Source organism: Pan paniscus, chromosome X (genome assembly GCF_029289425.2).
Source record: "Pan paniscus chromosome X, NHGRI_mPanPan1-v2.0_pri, whole genome shotgun sequence".
Classification (NCBI taxonomy): domain Eukaryota; kingdom Metazoa; phylum Chordata; class Mammalia; order Primates; family Hominidae; genus Pan; species Pan paniscus.
Window position 1 is genome coordinate 10302563 of NC_073272.2, and position 24392 is coordinate 10326954.

A 24392-nucleotide genomic window follows, 5' to 3' on the forward strand; every position below is an offset into this window, starting at 1 on the left:
AACACCATTAGCAATAATATGAGTCTCTTCTCCCAAATGGCATGAATACTTCAAAAGCATGTAAAAACCACTCAGAATAGCTATGATGTAAGGTGGGAGGGTGGTGACAATCTATACCTTTAGAAAGCCTGTAGTCTTCCATCTACACATCATATTTTTTTTTTGGTCTGGTTAGCCAATAATGCAAGCAGTGGGTAGCCAGGTTTTAAGAAGGCTCTATATTTTTTACATGAATTTACGTATATCCACACACACCTGCAGTTAATAATCTCCCCAAGCTGCAGAAGAATAAGAAGGCCCATTCATTCCCATGACCCCACGTAAGCATAGTCAGATTTGGGTCAAGTGTTTTAAGTACCACTGACGTTCTCCTACCTCACAAAAGCTTTGGCACTGGTGTTTCCTCAGGTCCCCTGATTCCTTGCAGGGCTCCAGGCACTGGAAGAGAGGAACAATAAAAATAAATAAAATATGGAAACAAACAAAGCTGAGAGGAAAAAAGAATTCACCTGTGATTGTTGCTTTTCAATGCCTGTTTATTCTAGTTAGTTTAGAAAACCAAAGAATCAGCTGCTCTTTTTAACTGGGTATAACACGAATCTGAGCAAAAGCATCATTACAGAACGCGGACCAAAAAATGTATTTCAACACAATTGGAAAGGAAAAGTTACAGCACCCGGCAGTGACTTACAGGAAAAGTAATGATCGTCACCATCAGCTGGAGGAATTGGGGTAAGACATATTTTCTATTCAGTAAGAAATATTTTCTTTTCTTTTTTTTTTTTTTTGAGACAAAGTCTCATTCTTGTCCCCAGGCTGGAGTGTGATGGGGTGATCTCGGCTCACTGCCACCTCCACCTCCCAGGTTCAAGTGATTCTTCTACCTCAGCCTCCCGAGTAGCTGGGATTACAGGCGCCTGCCACCACACCGGGCTAATTTTTGTATTTTTAGTAGAGATGGGGTTTCACCATGTTGGCCAGGCTGGTCTCGAACTCCTGACCTCAGGTGATCCACCCGTCTCAGCCTCCCAAACTGTTGGGATTACAGGCGTGAGCCACTGCGCCCAGCCAAGAAATACTTTCTAAAGGTTGTTGTTTCATGGGATTTTTTTCCTCATAAAAGTTAATATTACATTTCTTTTAAATTGGCAGCATAGGGCTATTTTTTGTACACTCTTCTACAAATGAAAATGCATTGTATTAAATTTATGTCTGTATGTATGTACACATATGTATTATTGTTAACTTGTGTCCTTATCTCAATGAATCCAACAGCACTCAGATACATCGAGTTTAATCACTCCATTAAAATACATTGAATAAATCTGTTAGATTATGACATGAGAGTCTCATAAGGTTTGCTAAAACATACATGCATATAACTTATTACTATATACATTCTAATAAATCAAAGACACTAGCCAGACTCCATTGTTCAAGAACGTTTGTAATAATAAATAGTAAGATTGTTGGATAAACAAATTATATGCACATATAATACAGTTTATTACTAATATACACTATATATATTATATATACACACATGATATATAAAATATATATAGTCTGAGGCCAGGTGTGGTGGCTGAAGCCTGTAATGCCAGCACTTTGGGAGGCTGAGGTGTGCAAATCACTTGAGGCCAAGAGTTTGAGACCAGCCTGGCCGACAAAGTGAAACCCCGTCTCTACCAAAAAATACAAAAATTAGCCTGGCATTGTGGTGCCCACCTGTAGTTCCAGCTACTCGGAAGACTGAGGCAGGAGAATCACTTGAACCCAGGAGGTAGAGGTTGCAGTGAGCCGAGATCGGGCCACTGCACTCCAGCCTGGGTGACAGAGCAAAACTCTGTCTCAAAAATAAAAATAAAAATAAAGCATATATAGTGTGTACATACGGGATGTCTGTGTGTGCCTGATTGTTACTAGCCAGGCCTCATGGTTGAAAAAAAAAAATGTTACATTCATATGCATGGAAACTTGATCCTCAAAATTATATTTAATGCAAGTTGTAATTTTAAACATTAATAGTCATATAGTCAGATGTCAGTCATCTAAATATAAGCATAGCCCTAGCTCTCATACATTCATGGTTATTTTATCTATATTATTTCTATTTCATTATTGATGAGTTTTCAAATGACAGTAGAAATTCTCAGTTAAATTTCAGATATGTATAATGTAGAATTCCGGATATATGGTGAAGCAATACTACTTTTGCACTCTGTTTTCTAGTAATCTCTTCCATGTTTTAAAATACAGATACAGTTAGAAGATACACTGGAAAACTCTGAAGAAACTTAATTTTCAATATTTGTTGCCATTTTTTTATCAATTATATGTATGAAATCAACTGCCCCTGTGACAACTGTCAATTCTTTATAACAATAATGCTCCAAGTGTGATCAATTACTGATATTATGGGCATCCTTTGGAGTTTGTGTGAAATGAAAATTCATGGGCCTCATTCTCAACCTACAGTCTGAATCTCTGGGACCAGGGCCCAGGAATCTATTTTAACAAGTTCTACTGAAAATTTCTGATGCTTACTAAACTTTAAAAAGAACTGCCATTGGCCGGGCACGGTGGCTCACACCTGTAGTCCCAGCACTTTGGGAGGCCGAGGCAGGCGGATCATGAGGTCAGGAGATCGAGACCATCCTGGCTAACATGGTGAAAACCCGTCTCTACTAAAAATACAAAAAATTAGCTGGGTGTGGTGGCGGGTGCCTGTAGTCCCAGCTACTTGGGAGGCCAAGGCAGGAAAATTGCTTGAACTCAGGAGGCAGAGGTTGCAGTGAGCTGAGATCATGCCACTGCACTCCAGCCTGGATGACAGAGCAAGACTCTGTCTCAAAAAAAAAAAAAAAAAAAAAAGAACTGCCACCAAATTTGATGTTTGCATTTAACAGTGTCTTTATGGAATAAATGCTTGTTGGATGTTTCTTGAGTGAAATGACAAAGACTTACCTTGCAAGTAGCTGAATCTCTGCCCGTGAACAATCCCTAGACCATTACTCTTTGGAGTAATGTCTCTTTCTTGCTTCATATAAGTGCCATTAAGAACATATATTTCTCATAAAAAATTTTTTAGATGTCATAGTAATGTTGCATATGAACATTTTATTTTTTTATTTTTTTATTTTTTGAGACGGAGTCTCGCTCTGTCGCCCAGGCTGGAGTGCAGTGGCGCGATCTCAGCTCACTGCAAGCTCCGCCTCCCGTGTTCACGCCATTCTCCTGCCTCAGCCTCTAGAGTAGCTGGGACTATAGGCGCCCGCTACCACGCCCGGCTAATTTTTTGTATTTTTAGTAGAGACAGGGTTTCACCGTGTTAGCCAGGATGGTCTCGATCTCCTGATCCGCCCGCCTCGGCCTCCCAAAGTGCTGGGATTACAGGCGTGAGCCACCGCGCCCGGCCGAACATTTTAAATTATTTTAATTTTTTTAAAAAAACTTGAGCTCTTTAATAATTCTTTTCTAAGACATATATGAGCCTGCCCCAAGTTACAGTGCTTACTTCTCTCAAGAATGTTCAAAAACAAATTTTTCATCAATATAGCAATTCTAAAAGAAAAACAATTTTAATAGTAATGAAACATTGTTTAAAAACTTATCTAAAGGCCGGGCGCGGTGGCTCACGCCTGTAATCCCAGCACTTTGGAAGGCCGAGGCAGGCGGATCACAAGGTCAGGAGATCGAGACCATTCTGGCTAACACAGTGAAACCCTGTCTCTACTAAAAATACAAAAAAAATTATCCAGGCGTGGTGGCGGGCGCCTGTAGTCCTAGCTTCTCGGGAGGCTGAGGCAGGAGAATGGCGTGAACCCGAGAGGCGGAGCTTGCAGTGAGCCGAGATCACGCCACTGCACTCCAGCCTGGGCGACAGAGTGATACTCCGTCTCAAAAAAAAAAAAAAAAAGAAAAGAAAAAAACTTATCCAACTTACTAATGATTTCCTTAAAGAACTAGTTTTTTGTTTCCTACGGCTACATCAATGCTTTGTCCTCAAAGCTCTTGTTACTTATTTTTTCTAGACATTTGCTTCAAGGCAAAAATGTTTAGTAGTTATTTAAAAGTATGCTAAGACCTAATTCTTCCTCAAGACCATCTGAAATGAATACATGACACTCTTGCCACTGCACGGTAAGTCTTTATCATTTCACTCAAGAAACACCCAACAAACATTTATTCCATAAAGACACTGTTAAATGCTATGTGGCTAACAACGTCTGAAAATAAGCATGTGATTTTTGTTTTCTCTTATTGCTAAAAATATAAATTATAAAAATATGCTGCTACTTGTGTACACAGTTGCATTTTCACAACTATAGATATCGGTGCACAAAAAGTCTCAAGCCTTTGAAATCTCCATAATCCCACATAACCATGGTCCTGAGAGCTTGTGGAATTGTCAAATACCTTATACAAAACAAATACTATTTACAAAAACAGGCATATTTCTGGAATGCTAATCAAAGCAATACACAACACACTTGTTTTGCTATTAATCCAGAAGCTCTGCCAAGTCTAGCATCAGTATATGTCATTCATTTAAAGCTCTATTTTAATTGCATTCCTGCTTCAGATCCAGTAACTAGTAATCAGCAGTATCTAAAGACATTTTTCAAAATGTTATTAATGACAGCCAACATTTTCTTTTAATAATCCTCCATGAAATCTCTCTGACAAGCACAACCTATATACAATCATCTGAGTAAATGTTTGCAGGATAAGTTTGCCAAAAGTCTATTTCTTTATAATACTCTGGCCAGTTAAAAAAAAAAAGATTTCAACAAAAGCTAAAGTGTTGCGGGAGAAAACGACAATGACACACTTTCTCTCATACTTCATGTAGAACAAAAAACTTCCTATTTCTGCAAGCAATTAAAAAAAAAAAAAAGGTATCTCAAAAGACTGCAGCCCTGCCAGAGGTGTTAGAACCCAAAGGACTCTATCTTGAACAGGGGCTGGGTAAAATGAGGCCAAGAACTGCTAGGCTGCATTATCAGGAGGTTAGGCATTCTTAGTCACAGGATGAGATAAGAGGTTAGCAGGACTAGTTGCACAAGATGCAGGCCACAAAGACCCCAATGATGAAACAGGATGCAGTAAAGAAGTCAGTCAAAACCCACCAAAACCAAGATGGCAAATGAAAGCAACCTCTGGTTGTCCATGTGCTCATTAAGCACTAATTATAAGGCATTAGCATGCTAAAAGACACTCCCACCAGTGCCATGACAGTTTACAAGTGCCATGGCAATGTCCAGAAGCTACCCTATATGGTCTAAAAGGGGGAGGAAACCTCAGTTCCAGAACTCCCCACCCTTTTCCCAGAAAACTCATAAATAATCTACCCCTTATTTAGCATATAATCTAGAAATAATGATAAGTTTACTCAATCAAGCAGCCCATGCCATTGCTCTGCCTATGGCACAGCCACCCTTTTATTCCTTTACTTTCTTAATAAACTTGCTTTCACTTTACTCTGTAGCCTTGCTCTTGAATTCCTTCCTGCATGAAGCCAAGAACCCATGTAGCCTCCCAGACTGAACTCCAATTTGGGGGTTTACCTTGTGACAACCCCACATCTCTCTTCCACGAGAGGAGTGATTACGAGAGAAATACTACTACCAGGAGACAATTGCTTTAGAATGTATTACATAAACTCCTATAGGCGCCATGATCATGTACTACCTAAAACTATCCAAAACAGTAACCAAAGTTTATACTTTTAGCAAAGGTTTTAGGCTTTCAAGTTTTAGGATGATAGACTAAAATCATTTCTTCTGAGGCTACTGCTTCAATTCCAATGAAGAAACACTTTAAATTTCAAAGAAAAATATGTAGATTGAGAGAGCTAATCGCATATGTCATCGTTTGGCAGGTAGATACTAAGTATGTTTCTACTTAACATAGAAACTTTACAGATTACAGACCACTTTTAAAACTATTTGTCTAATGGAGCCTCGTCACAACACATCTATAGAAGTATGTAAAATTATGCACTATTGGCTGGGAATGGTGACTCATGTCTGTAACCCCAGCACTTTGGGAGGCTGAGATGAGATGATCTCTTGAGCCCAGAAGTTCAAGAACAGACTGGGCAACATAGTGAGACTTTGTCTCCACTAAAAATAAAAAAACTAGCTGGGCATGGTAGTGTGCACCTGTAGTCCCAGCTATTCGGGAGGTTGAGGTGGGAGGATCACTTAAGCCCAGAAGTTTGAGACTGCAGAATGCACCACTGCACTCTGCAGCCTGGGTAACAGAGTAAGACTCTGTCTCAAAAAAGAAAAAAAAAATTTAAAAAGGGCACAATTATTCTTACATTTTAGAGAGGAAACACTGAAGTTAAGAGAGGTTAAGGAAACAAAGCTAGTGACTCTGGGAGAGATTGGGGCAATTAGGATTGAACCCATGCTTTAGCACACTCAAAGAAAGGGTATTTTCCATGATAAAGCACTTTATGCCACTTGCTACAGGGGATTCATGAGACAATGTATATAAAAGATATCTGTACACTGAAAAGTACTTTGCAAATCCATGGGATTAGTAAACTACGGTGCTCCCAGACCTCTCTGGGATTCAGTTCCAGAATGCCCTAGGTGTTACGCATTCCAAGACCTTCATATAAGCACAACCAATAAGACTATTTCATGTCACGGAGAAAGACCTCCAACTCATGAGTGGAAGTACTGATCAACAAGGAAATTGTGGATACTACTTTGGTGAATCACCATCTGGCCAGTTTAGCACCAAATTCCATACTTTACATTTAACCATACACTTTCATAAAAGGACAGCAGAAGAAATGTTCTTACCAAAACAGCCATCACAATAAATTCTAAAGCAAAAAAGATTCACACAAAATTCAAAATTTTACATTATCCAATAATCAACAAGTGGAACTCATGATCAGATTATGCTAAATGAATAGAACCCATGCTAAAACAAAGAAGCAGCAGGTCCATAGATTTCAATCTGTTCGAATTAGCAACAAATTAGCTAAATCAACAAATATGGATTAATATTTCTAATGTGCAAAGTACTTATCTAGTCACCAAGACAGGGGGAAATGTGGCATGATTCATTCTGTCCTGAGGGAGCATGGAATCTCTTATGGGAGAAAAGTATGTAGATAAATAAGTCCACATCAGTGAATCCTAAAATAAATGAGTTAAGAACGACATGCCGGCCAGGTGTGCTGGCTCATGACTGTAATCCCAACACTTTGGGAGGGTGAGGTGGGCAGATCACTTGAGGTCAAGAGCTCGAGACCAGCCTGACCAACATGATGAAACCCTGTCTCTACCAAAAAATACAAAAATTAGCCAGGTGTGGTGGCAAGTGCCTGTAATCCCAGCTACTTGGGAGGCTGAGGTGGGAGAATTGCTTGAACCTGGGAGCTGGAAGTTGCACTGAGCTGAAATTGTGCCACTGCACTACAGCCTGGGTGACAGAGTAAGCCTCCATCTCATAAATAAATAAATAAATAAACAAACAAACCAACAAAACCAAAAAAAAGTCATAAGAAATGAAAAAAAGGATATGTATTTTCATAGAGGATCATTGAAAAGAACTTCACAGAACTAGGGACCCATAAATCAGCTTAGAAGGGTGACTGTGACGAGAACTTGACCAGCTGTAAGTAAATTTGGGATAAGGATAATATCGAATGTATGGAGTGGGGAGTATGGTGTCTGATTGCTAGTAGGAGAAAACACATAGCAGAAAACAAGGCTGGAAGGATAGCCCTTGGATTCAATGAGGAGCCACTGACACACTCAGAACTAATTGTTTGTTCCAACTTGTGTTTATGAAGACTTGGGTGTTGGAACAGAAGATGGATTAGAGAGGTGAGACATTGCAGTGAAGTAAACCAGAGCAAAAGTCTTTACAACGTCTTCCAATCTTCTCTCTGCCATTTCTAGTGTCAGTATGCCACCAGGGTGTCAGAGGACATTGGGTGAAAGGAGGAAAAGGATGTTAACCTATGAAAGGGAATATGGAAGTGCAATCTCATCAACATGGTTACCAACTTGTTTTGAGAAGTGGGGATGAGAGAAATCAAATGGGGAAAGGCACCAAAGTTTCCAATCTAGATCTCAAGGGAACTGATGGTGTCACCAAGACGAAGGAAGAAGGAGAAACAAGCATGGGGAAAGATACGGAACTGAGTGCTTAACACAGCAAGTTAGAGGTGTCCAGGAAACGTACAAGGAGTGTTGTCCAACAAGCTATTGAAATTGTGGATATGCAGTTTAGCATAAAGGTTAAAGCTAATGATGGCATTTATAAGTTTCTTTTGTCTTTCTCTCTCATCATTAATTTATTCCTTTTACAACCATTTCCTGAGTTCTAACTATAACCACAGTATCATGCTAAGTGATGGGTCTACGGCTAAATCTATGAACTACACAAGGGACTGCCTTCAAGGACCTTAAGTCTCTAGAAAGATCATAGCATGTACATTTACAAGCAAACGTCAAAGATACAGATAGAGAAGAGGTACAGACAAAATTAAATTGGAGTGTCAAAAATTTTAGGAGTTGGGCTATGCGAAAACTAGAATGGCAACCTGTATGAGATTTCATGGTTTAGTAAAGTTTTTTTTTTCTTTAATCTGTTTTGTTCTCTCTTTACGTGTTTGTGCTTCAAAATGAGGTGACTGGAACATGTTAATAGGCAGAAAACAAAGGATCAAACGGAGGAGGTCTGACTGAAGATCAGGATGATTGAAGATGTAGAAGAAGTAGGAAATTATCAATTGATCAAGGTCCCAGAGACTGTTGTAGGGGTTACAATATGAAAACAATGAATTTTAGAGAGGCAACGTATCACTCCTATCATTGAACCCAACCCTATACAGCTTCCAGATTTGAAAACTGAAACATTTTCACAGAGGCAATGGCCAAGTGGTAGGGTTTAGATCCATGGCTCTGCCTAGGACTGGACATGAACGTACAGTTTCACTCCAGCTTAGAGGATGTAAGCATTTGGATGTAGGGAAATGTGACAATGATCATGTGGCATGTTGATAACCTGTGTGAATAAGCCACAGGTTTCCAATATGGTGGGAAGGCACTGATGTTTAGATGTGTGTGCCTTCGTGGATGCAATTCTGGTGGCTGGGCTTTAGTAGTCTTGAATGGATAGATAAGTCAGGCCACTTCCCAGGTGAGGGACTCTGAAACTCATGATTCTAGCCAAGTCTGAAGGCAACCAAAAGAGCACTGAGTTTTAGATTTGGACTGACCCAGAGGAGAATCCCTCATCTACCTCAAGCTAAATGATTTTTTTCCCATTCAAGTTTTATTTTAACCTCTCTAAACTATAGGTTTCTGATACATAAAAGAGTGAAAAAATATTTGCTCAGGTGGACTTTTTTCAAATGAAATTTATAAAGACCACCTTTTAAGGTGTCTACACATAATAGGTACTTAGTGAATCTAGTTCTCTTCCATTTCTAGGGGACCAATAAGGAGACTTTGTTTTATAGTTCTTTCATATTTCCCTAATGCCTACCTACATTTTCCCTTTTAATTGGAAAAGAAATTCAAATTTCTCTTAATTCCAGTCTCTCAAGCATGTTCTAATAATTGTTTTTAAAGTGCCACATTTCTTGCCCACATTTCCAAAAGCTAAGATTGAATGGTGTGGTAATATTCTGTGTGTGGCCAGAACATGGAATGAGAAGGGATATCCTGAGACCATAGCACAGTACCTTTTCTTTCACAAAAGTATTTTCTGTTGAATAATTAAAAAATCAAATAATGCTTTATACTTAATTTTGTCTGGAGTATTGCCTGGATATAAAGAATAAGCCTTGGGGTTCTTAAAAACAAAAAAACCTCCAACTTTTTATTTTATATGGGTATACATTCATATCATATAACAATGCTATCTACAAAAGTTTGCAAAGACCATTTCTGTTTTCTGAATTAATGGCAGCAAGTTTCTCTAAAAAGCTGTGGACCTGCTTTTTAGATGAAAGCTGTTTTTTTCTCCCAAATATATTTCCTAAAATATGTGCACCCTACTGCCTTTAGAAGTATTCATGGCCTCCCTCCAGCTCTAAATTGGTACTGTATAGAAATTGTTACAATCCTGTGTGTCGAAAAGTGCACTGTGTCTTGCCAAAATAATGAAATCTTTTGGCAGACAGCCCTCTGAAGTGCAGTTGAACAATCATTGCAGCCTCAACCACAGAGGATTAGCATGCCAGCCTAGCACAACCACAACAGCATCAGGCCTGAGACGTTCGCATCACAAATCAACTTGCTCTGAAACGTCCGAAGGGTAATGACTCTCTCACTGCGAAACTTATCAGGAAACACGGGCCTCATTTTATCACAACTACTTTTTCACAACAAAGGGAGTCCTTGGAGTTTCAGGGGAAGTGTTTAGAAACTACATAAGTAAATGAGAGGAAAGCAATTACTCAAGGTAGTTATTATCAGAAAACCATACTCTCAGTGTAATTCTTTTCCACTTAATTAAGTTTCTTGAAGTAGACAAAGTCATGGAATTCTCTTACCTGGAAGACAAAGCACACCTTCTTTGCATTCCTATTTTTCAACCGCAATCTTCTAATATGGCATTTTTGGTACAGTATTGAAGCTTCAAATAGTATTCCCATGGTCACTGCTCAAATTTAAAAGATATTAATTATGAAGAGAAAGTGCTAACTTTCCAGTGTAGAAACCTAGCAGAGCGCACCTTAACAAAAGGATCAAAGATATTGCCTCCAAGAATGGGGGAAAAAAAGCAAAACGAAACTCAGGTGTCTCCTGAAAGGATGCACTAGCAAGGACTCAGCATCTCACAGAGGCAGGATTCCTGCCCATTATAGAGAACCTGAATCTAACCAAGAGGAAATACCAAACAATCTACAAAGCAATTAGCCTCTAGTCTTCAAAAATATCAATGTCCTGAAAGACAAAGAAAGACTGAGGAATGGTTCCAGACCAAAGGAGACTAAAGATACATGACAACAAATGCCACACATAATGAAGAATTGGATCCTGAATCAGACAAAATAAGGCTATAAAGAACATTATCGGGACAATCAGTGAAGTTTAAATATAAACCGTAGATTAGATGTTGGTGTTACATCAATGTTAAATCACCTACACTTGATAATTTTATCAAATGATGTTGGTATTATATCAGTGTTATCACTTACATTTGATAATTCCATTCTCTTAGTAATTACTAAGAGAATGCACTTGTTCTTAAGAAGTGCATGCTTAATTACTTGGAGGTAAAGAATCATGATGCCTGCGTCTTCTTTTCAAATGATTGGAAAAAAAATCATTATAAGTGTATGTGGGTGTATATATACACATAGTATATATGTATACGTTATACATTTGTGTATATATACATATATATATATGCAGAGAGAGAGAATATGATGAAGCAAATATAGCCAAAAAAAAGAAAAGAAAAAGAAAAGGAAAAAAAGGAAAGGTAACGACTGGTAAGTCTAGATTGGGTCAAGCAACTAGAAACCAGGGACCAAATGTGGCCCACCTCTTGTTTTTGTAAATAAAGTTTTATTGGAACAGAGCCATGTCTGTTCATTTACATATTGCCTGTGGCTGCTTTCGCACTACAGCAGCAGAGTTGAGTAGTTGCAACAGATGACCAAGCCAGCAAAGAATATTTACAAATCTTTGACAGAGAGCTTGCAATACCCTGATTTAGATGAAAAGTATATGGAAGTTCTTTGCAGTGTTCTCATAACTTTCTTAAGTGTGTTTTTTAAAGTTAAAATAAAAAATAAATTCATAAAATAATCTTAAAATTATTTAAAATCTCAAATCACAAGTTTTCTCTAGCTGGCATTATTAAAAAGCTATTATGGATATAAATCTATGGGCAGAGAGCATTAAAAAATTTAAGTTCCTATCAATGGGCTTATAGGAATAAACAGATTTAAAGACAAATGCTTCAGATCTCAAACCTCATACCAAATAGATGATATGTCTTCCCAAGCAACTGTTCAAGAAGAAAGAGACAAAACCTAGAATCTTTTAGGCTCTGTAAAGTCAGTTTCAATAGGCTGTATAAACTGGTGGTTTAACCACAGCCTCAGAAACCCTAAAGTAGAGGACCCAGCATAGCCTCAGTCATCTTGGAAGTCCCAGGTAAGCTCCAGGGTGACTCTGTAAGGATCCCAATTGTCCTTCCTCTCTGCCATCACTTCTAATTACAAAACACAGGAAATGAGGTCACTCAGCACTGTGGTCCAATTTGCCTCTTGGACCCTCTTTGTCCCTCCCTCCTTTATACTAGATAAGTCCTTCTTACAACATCCAAGCACGATGTTCCTCACAAGGAAGATAGGAGATGGATAGAACCTACTTCTTTTGCAGTTGCAAACTACTGCATGGCATGTCCTAGATAAGTATTAGTTTTCAGTAGTATGTTCACTCCCTGGCTACATTCATACATGAATTCTAAAATCAGCAGAATCAGTCTGTGTTTATTAAAAGTCCAATGAAGGAAAACTGATGTTGGTGTTTTGCCAAGACAGAGCAGTAAAGGAGGGGTAGGTGTCCTTTCCTCACAGGAGGAAGCTTACATCCTCACATGAACATTTTCCTAAAGACACAAAAAACTCACCCTCAGTGGGAAGTTTACTGGCGCACAGACAGCTTAATAAAATGATATACATAACAAGACAGCCTTTTCTCTGGGAAAATAAAAATGCATATTTAATCAAAGTGCTAAAAAATCAGTAAGAGCTAGAAACTATTATCTGTACATGTAATTTCCAACCCAGAAAGTGTAACACACACACACACACACACACACACAATTTTTTAAAATTATAATCTGATTATAGGACATCTGTATATCCTTTGGCAGACTATCAAATCCATCGCTCAGCTTTCTCCAATACTGACCCCCAGGTAATCAAAATAACTCAAGAATCCTGGCAGAGCCATTAGCCAGGTTTTACAGGCTGAATTAAGGGGATCCATGTTGTGCGTCCAGAATCTCAAGTGTTCATTAGATCAGATTTTGCGTAACTCAACTGGAATCACCAGTCACAGCATTCCAAGAACTTAAACAGCCAGGCCCGTCTCCCCAGTGAAGGTCAGAATTGAATCTGCACAGCATGATTCTGACATCACTGTGCTGCAAGGTTAAAAAAAACTCTGTAACAAGTTGAATGGAGATTAGGATTTCCCTCACTTGGTGCTATGTTTAAAAGCTTATGCTCATCTAGCTCTGATCCTTATCTCCATATATATTTTTTTCCTACACATTTTCTTGACAACACACATCTCCTAAGAAAACATTTGATTGGTAGTTCTGGAGAACCATGTCAATCTTATTCCCAAGTTGGGTGGCCTGGTGTCCTTTTTTCCTGTGCTAATGACCTTACAAAATGCGGCATACATCACAGGAGGAATGGGATTTTGCTCTTTGTCCCTGTGTTAAATCTCACAGAGCTACTTATAAGCCTGTCTTATTTATAATATCTGCTTCTCGCTTAACAAGATTGTTTATATCAGTAATATATAAGAATGCCATGGGTAACTATATGCTGTTGGCTTATTGTTTCCAATAAATGCATCTCTTTGTCTGAGAGGTGAGTGATTATAGTAGGTTCTAAGAGAGAACCTAAAATGAAGCATGTCTGTGCAGTGAGACCAATCAGCAACAGTGTCAACACTAATCCTCTTCTGATAGAAGGAGCTTGTAACACTGACAGCTTAATATCTATCTGTGTGGCTTGGTTGTCTGATATGTCAAACTCAAGGAAGGCATGGTGTGCTCTTGAAAAGACCAGGGAGCCAAATCTCATGGGGACTTTCATGTTTCCTGTCTCCCTTGCCAGATCAAATCACCCCAGCTTTGTCAACATGAAAGCTCCTCTAAGACATTAGTGCATCCCTGAGCAAACTCATTCAATTTGGCATTATGTGGTAGGTCTGCTCCAGATTAATGAGTTAGACATCATATTCATAACTTTTCAGATGCTTAAAAGGAAACACCATGGTGGAGAATGTATGTTAGTTATGGATGGAAAACTCTGTTTATAATAGAACCTGTTTGGCCTTTAACCCAAACTTGAAATTTGTACAACCTCACTTGAATATTTAATTTTATTCTCTCTTCACCACAAAAAGAGTGATGTTGAAGTTCTTGTGGCCAATGGAATTCCATCATAATACAGTAACAATGAAAGCTATTTGTGAACTCAACCAAAACGAGCAGCAAGCACTAACTCAGTAAGTTTGGATCATGAAGGTTTGTTTAACTACTGCAGTCTTTCAAGAGATTTTGCACAGGGTTTAGAAGAGCCTCCTTCATACTGTGGGCAACGCAAATGTCAATTTCTTGTGCTTGTTTTCCCTTGTTATCCCCTTGACTGAAATACACATTTAAGGACTCAACCAAAGATGTCTCTTCCTCTTGTTGTTTTGCATTTTACAACTTAGCTAACTGAACACTGTTTTGATTAACTCTAAGCTTACCTTCATTACCCCTTTACCCATTCATTCATCAGCTGCTCTGCTGAACCAAAAAAATGCAGAAAAAAGAAAAAAGGAGTAGCTCACATTATCTAGACCAGTGGTGTCCAACATAATGCAAGAATGGAATTGTTCTACATGTACACCATCCAATATGGCAGCCAGCAGCCACATGGGGCTACTGAGCACTTGAAATGTGGCCAATGAGGCTGAAAGATGAAATATTTAATTTTAATAAATTTAAATCTATAAAGCTATATGGCTGGTAGCTACCATATTGGAGAGAAGAAACTGAAAAAGTTAAAAGGAAAGTACAAAAGTATGCATTCAACATCCATCACACCCACCTTCCAGTGGAAGAGGAAGTAGAAGCTGCATTTCCCAGATGATCATGCCACTGAAATTCTGAATTCAATTAGGTTATGCTCATCAATATATTTACGCAGCATTTGAAGGCAAAAAGAAAACAGAAGGTATTTTCTTGCTTGTGCCTTGTTCACTATTTCTGTGGTTTAGAACCCTTGTGAAAATGTGAAGGTTTTCTGCTGCAGTCTTCAAGTCTTCATTCTCCAGCTTCCTGGGTATCTGTAGAGGCTTCATCAGGGGATGGCCCTTGACTCTCACATTGTTACTCCAGAGAGGGCTCAGAGCAAGCAGGAGAGTCAGCTCTCTGTTTTAGAGTCACTTCTGGAGGCTGAGCCTAGAGTCCATTCCTTCAACACCTCTAATCATTTTAGAAGCATCTAATCCCTTGTATTAAGTTCCTTCTAGTTTATGTACCTAGAGTAGTTTGTTTTCTTCACTGACACTACCTGATGAAAGCAACTAAGATGATACATGTGAACTGAAATTTTTTAACCCTTGTGACATCAAAAATGCAAAGAATGTAGCCATAACTTTTCTGATTATCTATTGTGTCACCAATATTCATTTCTAATCTTACAAGAGTCTCCCTCTACTTTGTAACCTCCCTCTCTACCTTCTCTGCGTATGTATTTATTGATTCACATCTATGTGTTGGGCAATCCAAGAGATATTAGGAGCACGTGGATGCATCAAACACACAGTCTGCATGCTTTGACCTTAGAATATGATGGAGAACAAAATTAAGCCATTACAATACAGTGGGATCAAAGCCATGAGACAAAGGCGTACAGAAGTACAGATGGGGAGAACCTAACCCAAGTGACAACTATGCAAAATTCCCTGGGCAAAGGGATATGTCTAGGCAGAAAACAAAATAATGAGTAGGATTAACCAGGCAAAAGCAGGTGGGATGAGGGAAGAGTATGTTCCAGATAGATTTGATCTTTTTAAGCATGAAAATAAAACTGTAAATTTTAGCAACATAGAGGCACTCCAGAGGTTTCTGCTGTGTTCTGAGATGAAGACAAATGATCTATAATTCACAGGCTATTTAGAGTCAACTTTAGCTTTGGGACAAGTGGGAGCTTGGATCTTGGCAATGCTTAGAGCGACTGCTGGATATGTTTTTAGAAGTATAGCAGGCTTTATGTAGACCAGTAGAACAAAGAAAAGAAAATGATTCTTATTGAAGACATGTACGTTTCCTTTATCAGAGAGAAAGGACCTAGCTTTCCTTTCCCCAAAGCATGCATACCATTGGTAAAACGAGTAATCTAATTACTTCAAAAAGACAGCACTCGAAGGTCTGCTTTATCAAATGATAAGATTCCCTAAGTGAAATTCTAATGCACCTGAAAATAACTTATATAAGAACATCATTTTTATAACAGACATGTGATATTTACAATATAGATGATGCCATTCATGCCTGCTTTCTTCCACTTGGGGGGAGCTTAAAAAGAATCTCACTCACACATGAAATCATTTTGGAGATTTACAATAAAGTGTACAAATCCCACAAATTTAAATAGGCAGCTTAATATAATTTAATGCCGCTACATGTAACAGTTTAACTGGACAAGAACACACAGAAGGAAGAGTAATTATTTTCCATGTTTTATTAGTTTCTTTCCAACTCATTCAGATTGTTATACATATATCAATTCATAAGAGTAACTTAAATACCCTGTATCCTCAGAAAACTGTTTCACCAAGATGCTGCTGATAATGTACCCTCACTTCACCAAGAGGAAACAGATTTGCTTTATTTCTAATGTCACTGAATGCACATTTATAATTTACAGAATGCTTCTCTTCTGCTTCTTTACTATAATAGAAATGTATTCATGTTTATAGAAAAACAAGAAACTCATATCCAACTTACTCATTTTAAAGAGGAAATGTGATAGACTAACATGCAAAGAATATATTACAAAGAGAATACAAGGCAAAAATATCAGAATGGCATCTTCTGTTGGAAATAGAGGATACTAAATATTTTTGGAGGTTACACATCTGTCAGATATAAGGCAAGTCCTTCCCATGAAGTGATAAGCTTCTCTCTCTTTCTTTGGGAAATGTACTTGCTGTTGCTCTTTGTTAATGAGCAAAATCAGTGACCCCTCTAGCTCAGAAAAGACTCCTGATCACTGCCTCCACCGCATCCCCACCCAGAGGACTAAATGAACCAGTGACAACAAAATGCTCTTGTGCCCTAGGCCCTCTATTTCTCGGAGTTTATAGACCACCTAACAATCAAAGCAGGGCAGTAGGGGAGGCCGTCTTTGTCCCTGCTGTTACTTTGTGTTTTTTCTCGCTGGCTTCCCAGTCCCCTCCGGGCACCATCATCACCATATCCCTCATGGCTAAGCAGCCAGAGGCATGGGGCTTTCACTCCAAATTTCACGGCATGATAAAATGCAGGGGCTGCCTCTCTGGGGATCTCAAAGCCCTCCTTTGTGGGCCTGGTTGAGGGTCAGGTTAAGTAGCGCATTTTGGCAGCAGGCATCTGTTTGTCTTCACGCCATGATCTTCCTAACAAGGGGGAGGGAGAGGAAGGGAAGCGGGAAGAGGAGAGACAGTTTCAGAAAACCACCTTCACAGTGGCAAGCAAATTCCTTTCTGCCGCTTGACAGACTATGAGGCCAATGTAAATCCAATGCCTACCACACTGATGGCCCCACCGAATCAATTCGATTGAGCCGTGAGACAGGGAGCTTTTCCTTTCTTATAGGCTGAGGCCTCACTTGTTGCTCTAAAGAGAAAAAACAAAGCAAGACCCTTTCTTGCTCAGACTTTTTATAAAGAAAATGAACCTGTACAAAAAAAAAAAAAACTGTTGGAAAGGTCGCATTTCTTGTTTTTTTTTCTCTCTTGTAATATAATCATAGAATTTTAAAATTAATTCTTCTCAATACAGAAACCCTGTTGCTATAATTGGGAGGCATTGCTAGTCAAGGCAAATAAAGAGCTCATTCTATTTAAAGAAAGCCTTTATGTAGAAAAGCTTTACAAGACATGATTAATATTAATTATTTCTACAAGTCATAGATACAATTTCTACTCTGGAAAGAAACCAGTGGGTAGGGATTGTTCCCTAAAAACTCAAACCACTGAATATGACCAAAGTCAGTAGTTCAAAAGTAGAGTTGGTTTTCTAATATAATTAAAACCCACATATCAATGTTTTCTCAGAAAACAGAATTATACTTCGTTCCCTGTGTCATTCTCTAAGAATAGATACTTACTTCCTCATGTCAGCCTATATGCAAGAAGAATAAGCCTTTTAAAATGATGAGAAAATTAGTAGGAAATGATAAATGAGAAATAAGTAGGTCAGTCAGATGTATGGAGTATCCGGAAGAGTAAGGAATATCACAGGGGATTCGAAAGCAATAAAAAATAACATACTTCATGAATCTGAAGAATCATTGTAAAAATCATCAGATGCAGACAGACACACACATGCATGCACATACACACAGCACAAAGAAACTAAAGCATAAATTGCCAACTAGCTCACCCTTGGTAAAGGAGGGAATAATCAGATGTGCAGAAAGAGGGAAAAGGAGGTATCACATGATATAAAATAGCATTCCTCACATTCATCTTCTCATTAAACCATTATTTATTTCTGTGATCCCTTTTTTCTTCAGCAAAGTGGATGATATTATTCCATCAATATTTTAAAAAGAAAAATAGTATCCACTGGAGAATCAGCTTCTTTAGCAATTGTCACCATTGCTCCATTACACTATCACACACACAAAAATTCAAGACCTGCACATCAGGAGATGGAAATGCAAATTACACTGGTGTGCATACACACACAAATACAAAGGCTATCTTATTGGAAGTCTTCATGGATTTCTTAAAGCGCATGGGAATATTATGTCAAATATTAAATACACACCATAGTCAGTTTGGCACATGAAAGTAAAGTCATTCCAAGGTAATGATTTAAAATTGTGTGGTGTTTAGGTAGTCTGCTCATCTTTTCTAAAAAGTATTCATCAAAATTCCCCGAAAACTGATTTAAGATTAATGCTTAGAGTTCTAGATAGGCATCCATTCTGCCGGGTTTTTTTCCCCCTGTTGTCTGGGATTTTATTTTATTAGGTCAGGGGTTTGCAATAGGGGCAAAGGAAGAGACACAGAGTTTATTTTAATATTGTAATGTAATTCTAGAGTAAATTAGTAAAGTTTTATGTATAAAATCTCAGAATAAAATAAATACAACATATTTATAATTCTATCCATACCATTAAGACTTGTACACAAATGCTCCTTACAGCATTATTCATAATAGCCAAAAAGTGGAAACAAATTTCATATATAATTACTGACGAATGAATGAATAAATAAAATGAAAAAAGAATACATGGAAATATTGTTTAGCAATGAAAAGAAATGGAATACTAAAGCATGCTACAGCATCAATGGGCCTTTATAATATTATGCTAAGTAAAATAAAAAGCCAGATAAAAAGATCACATGCTGTATGATTCCATCATTTATATGAAATGTCTAGAATGAGTCAATCTATGTAGGGAAAGAAAATAGATTAGTGGATATGTAGGACTGAAGGAATTGGAGGGAACGGGAAGCGACTGCCAATGGCTATGGGATTTTTTGGGGGTAGTGATAAAAATATTCTATAATTCTGCTGATAATTGCAGGACTATAAATACATGAAAAACCAATGAACTGTTTAAACAAGTAAATTGTACAGCATGTGAATTATATTTCAAGAATGTTATTAGGCAAAAAAAAAGTTTCTAAATTCACCAGTATATATATGTAATTTATATTGAACAATAATTAAAAATGTACTGACTTTCCCTGTCAAATAGATTGTAAGTTAAAAATTCAGTGATCTTCAACTATCCCATTTTGAATAGATTCATATTGTCAAACATGTCTATTCCATTCAATGGACTGAGCACATGGATCGGTATCTCTTAAAGTGTGGGTTTGGTCCTCCTCTCTCCCACACTCCACCAAGATTAGGATTGAGTAGGTTTGAAGTTGCAGCCAGAAAAATGCATCCATGGGCACCCCAGGTGATCTTGATGCAGGCTGAATTTGAGAGTCATGAGCCATATAGCAGCAATTACTTCAAATTACATGAAGTCTGAGAATAGATCATGAACACATAAAAATGGAAAACTTTATAAAGAACTTTCAATGCCTCCTCTTTCGTGTTAATTTTTGAATAATAATTTTTCATGCAACATAACCATTCAAAAGCAATAATTCTAGAAACTGTTAGACAGCAATTACATTATCTTAAGGTTTATGAGTCAATTGAAACACATTTTTTTCTAGGTGTTGATGACCTAGAGGAAAATGACCACTTGAAAAATTAAAAACTTAGAGACATACCAGTGAAAGAATTGGCACTCAATGAACTCCTAATAATGCATATAGAAGGTCTTTATTGAATAAAATAGAAGTGTTTGCAACTCAGAATCATCTACTCTTTTTAAATGTCAATTTAACAAAATAATGTATCATTTAAAGATCTGGTGACTAAAATTTTCAGTATAAATCAAGTGTTGCATTAATAAGTTGGGCGCTTTCATTTTGTGTTATGCTGTTGTTCCATTCTACTTGAGGACTAAGCTCTGATTCTTTCATGTTGTCCAAATTCCTATCTAAGGGGTCTAGGGAGTCATGCCCTACAAACCATAAGTTCTCATTAGATGGGCTTTATTTAACTCTATATATCATGACTTATTTTCCAACCTGACTCTGGCATAACATTACGAGACAAGGAAGAAAATCAAAATATTTTACCCCCAAAATATGTTTTTTGTTACATTTTGAAATGGTCCTGTAAGCCATCCTTTGTGAGGAAAAATGCACATCTGTAAAGAATCCCTATTAACATAGCTAGACCTTTTCCTTCCAGTCTACCACCTTTTAAAGGGTCTGAATAGGAAACATTTGTCATCTATTGTTTCTAACAGCAGCCACTGTGAGACTTCAAAAGAACTTTGGTCTCCTCAATCTTTTATCTTAACCTGAACATTTCCTTTCCATTGATCCCAGGTCTTTAGACAAAAACTCAGCCAACTGTCCATCAGAAAATGTTTAAATTTACCTATAACCTAGAAGGGCCACCCCCCCAACCCCGCCTCCACTTTGAGTTGTTCCGCCTTTCTGAACCAAACCAATGTCTTTCTTAAATGTATTTGATTGATATCTCATGCCTCCCTAAAATGTATAAAACCAAGCTGTGCGCCGACCACCTTGGACACATATTCTCAGGACCTTCTGAGGGCTGCGTCATGGGCCATGGTCACTCATATTTGACTCAGAATAAATCTCTTCAAATATTCTACAGAGTTTGACTCTTTTCGTCAACATACTTGTTTTTAAGATTTAGCTTGACAAAAATACCGTTATGCGGAGGACCATTCAGCCTGTAAAGTAAAAATAAAGTAATAAAGTTCTAAGCCTCCACTCAATGGACCCCATCTTAGCCAAGGGGTCCCAAATAAACCTGAAAAATTAGCTCAAGCCATGACAGGAGAGAAGGGACAGACATGCCTCCTTCCTTTGGAGTTTAGGCACAGCTGACCAGCATTCACATTAGCATAGAGATCTTAAGACTGACAAAACAGACTCTTTGTAGCAATAAGATACACAACTCCAACCTGACCCTAGTATAGCATCACATGACAGATAGCAGGCCCTGAAAAAAAAAAAAGTATTTTACCTCAAAATATATTTCTTTGACATATTCTGAGATAGCCTTGCAAAGCCATCTCTTGTGGGGAAAATTTACATTCTGTAGAGAATCGCCTTCCCTTATTAGTTCTTTTCCAGAGAATCTGACACCCTTTAAGGTCCAATAAGAGGTATTTACCATCTATTCTCTCTGAAGCCTGCTACCTGGAGGCTTCACCTACATGACAAGAACCTCGGCTTCTTCAACCCCACTGTCCTTATCTTAACTCAAGCATTTCTTTCTGCTGACTTCAACATTTCAGGCAGAGCTTAACTCTTTCAACCAATCGCCAATCAGGAAATCTTTGAACCCACCTATGACCTGGAAGCCCCCTGCCCTTTCAGGCTGAACCAATGTATATCTCCCAGCACTTTGGGAGGCTGAGGGGGGAGGGGGTGGATTGCCTGAGGTCAGGAGTTCAAGATGAGCTTGGCCAACACCATGAAACCCTACCTCTACTAAAAATACAAAAATTAGCTGGGCGTGGTGGTGCACTCCTGTAATCCCAGCTACTTGGGAGGCTAAGGCAGGAGGATTACTTGAACCCAGGAGGTGGAGGTTATAGTGAGTCGACATTGCACCACTGCACTCCACCCTGGGCTACAGAGTGCGACCCTGTCTCAAAAAAAAAAAAAAAAAAAAAAAAGAAGATTTCACAGGGCACTTGCATGCTACCAATGAGATCGAGGTGGAGGGTTTGATCCTTGTCTAGGGTACAATTTGTCGTGAGCATAGAACGCTTTGTTCTACCATCAAAGGCAGAAATGTACTATTCATCTTGTATAGGCAGGGTGTCTCAGCCTCCACGCTACTGACATGCAGGGCTTATCCATAAGCCTTTGTTGTGGGGGGCAGTTCTGTGCATTGGAGGATATTAGCAACTTCGATGCTAGTAGCACTTCCATCCTCAGGTGTGAAAGCCCGAAATGTCTCAAAACATTGCCAAATGCCCCCCAGGGACAAGAACTGCCCTCGGGTTGAGAACCAGTGATATAGGGTACATGCTTATAAATAAATAAGCACGAAACCATCACCACCATGGGGAAAGGCATTCAGAACAAGTCTTTCTGGTTATGACTCAGAACCCTCATCTCTACAATATTGATTTCCCAATAACACAGTCCAGATGGAAATTCTAAGAAAGGGCTAACTCACATAGGCTAGGAGAGAAGCAATTCACTGTCACCGCAATTCAAAGGATGATAGAAAAGAGCAAGCAAAATATATAGCAAGTCGCACTAACACTTGAAAATAACTTGAGAGCTTTCAAACAATTCCCACAAATCCAAACTGCTTTGAAGCATATTTCTGTGGTAATGCTGGAATCTTTATGTAAAAAAAAAAGTGAACTCTTAGCTTTTGAGTGAGTTGAGTGTATTGCCGGCTTAGAAACTATTTTAGAGACATTTTTCCTCTTAGCTACAAGCAGTAAGCAAGTGCACTTCCTATGTTCAATCTCCTTAAGAAAAGACCTGGGACTTCATTAGGGTGAGTGACAGAGGAGAAAATGAATCGTTTGAGCCAAAAAAGCATCTTAAACCTATACCTTTTAATAATTTCTCATTTCAACACCCTGACATGCTCTATGCAGCTTGGGCATCTCATTAGGGACAAATAATATCATCAGAACTTCCCATCTCCACAAAGCATTTGAAATCCAGTGAGTTTATTAAATGGCATAGTGTTATAAATTGATAAATGTTATAAATTGATAAACTGTATAAATGTTATAAATTGATAAACTGTACAAATATTATAAATTGATAGACAAAACAATTAAAATAATGCTTCCAGGATGAACTAATCTTCGTAGTGGAAAACAATTTATATGCCTCCAAAGTGGACCAATATGATATATTAAAATAGAACAATTGGCCAGGCGTAGTTGCTCATGCCTGTAATCCCAGCATTTTGGGAGGCCAAGGCAGGTGGATCACCTGAAGTCAGGAGTTCCAGACAAGCCTGGCCAACATGGTGAAACCCAGTCTGTACTAAAAGTACAAAAATTAGCCGGGCATGGTGGTGGGTGCTTGTAATCCCAGCTACTTGGGAGGCTGAGGCAGGAAAATTGCTTAAACCTGGGAGGCCGAGGTTGCAGTCAGCTGAAATCGTGCCACTGTACTCCAGCCTGGGGGACAAGGCAAAACTCCGTCAAAAAAAAAAAAAAAAAAAAGAACAATTACATGGAAATTATTGTGTAACTGAGGAAACAAATTTAACTGGATCAAGTAAATGCCACAAAAATGCAATAAACACTCAAATAACTATTTGCCATAAATCTAGTCTAAAATAATGACAATCATTTAAAAATTGCTGTATCTAAGTTGAGGAGTTAAAAATTGTTTGTGTTAATTTTTAATTCTTTATATTTGGACTATTGTTCATAAAAGTAATATCATAGAAATTACACTTATTATCAAATAGCAATATTATTTTAACAATGCTTTCATGAATCTCCAAAAGGTCCACATATGCTATTAAATAGCCAGTTTTGACACATATACTTTCTATCTTTCTATAATTCCGCTGATGTCTTTGTTCAGTAAATGCAAAGATTAGTCCTGTGGGATGTTAAAGAACACTACCAGCATCAGGTGCACTCTAGGTGTTTAGTAAAGAAAAATTGAATCCAAGAGAGAATAGCCACTTAGACACCTTTTCTTTGGTATAAAGGACCAATAAACGGACAGTCTCCCCAGTCAGCATCTCCTTTATCAGCCTCCATTAAAATGGTTCCAATACAGAAAGGTGTTAAGAAGTGAAAATCCGCTAGACATACACTTCACTACCCTCGTCTA

At 38.2% G+C, this 24392-nt stretch overlaps 1 protein-coding gene across 1 annotated transcript in view; it reads right to left on the minus strand.

Annotated features, from left to right (window-relative positions):
• Window positions 1-24392, minus strand: part of ANOS1 (anosmin 1) — a 199684-nt gene that overhangs the window by 90778 nt on the left and 84514 nt on the right. The window contains exon 3 of the mRNA XM_008959454.4: window positions 376-438. Coding sequence (XP_008957702.2) covers window positions 376-438 — 63 coding nt within the window. The remainder of the gene's footprint in view (window positions 1-375; window positions 439-24392) is intronic.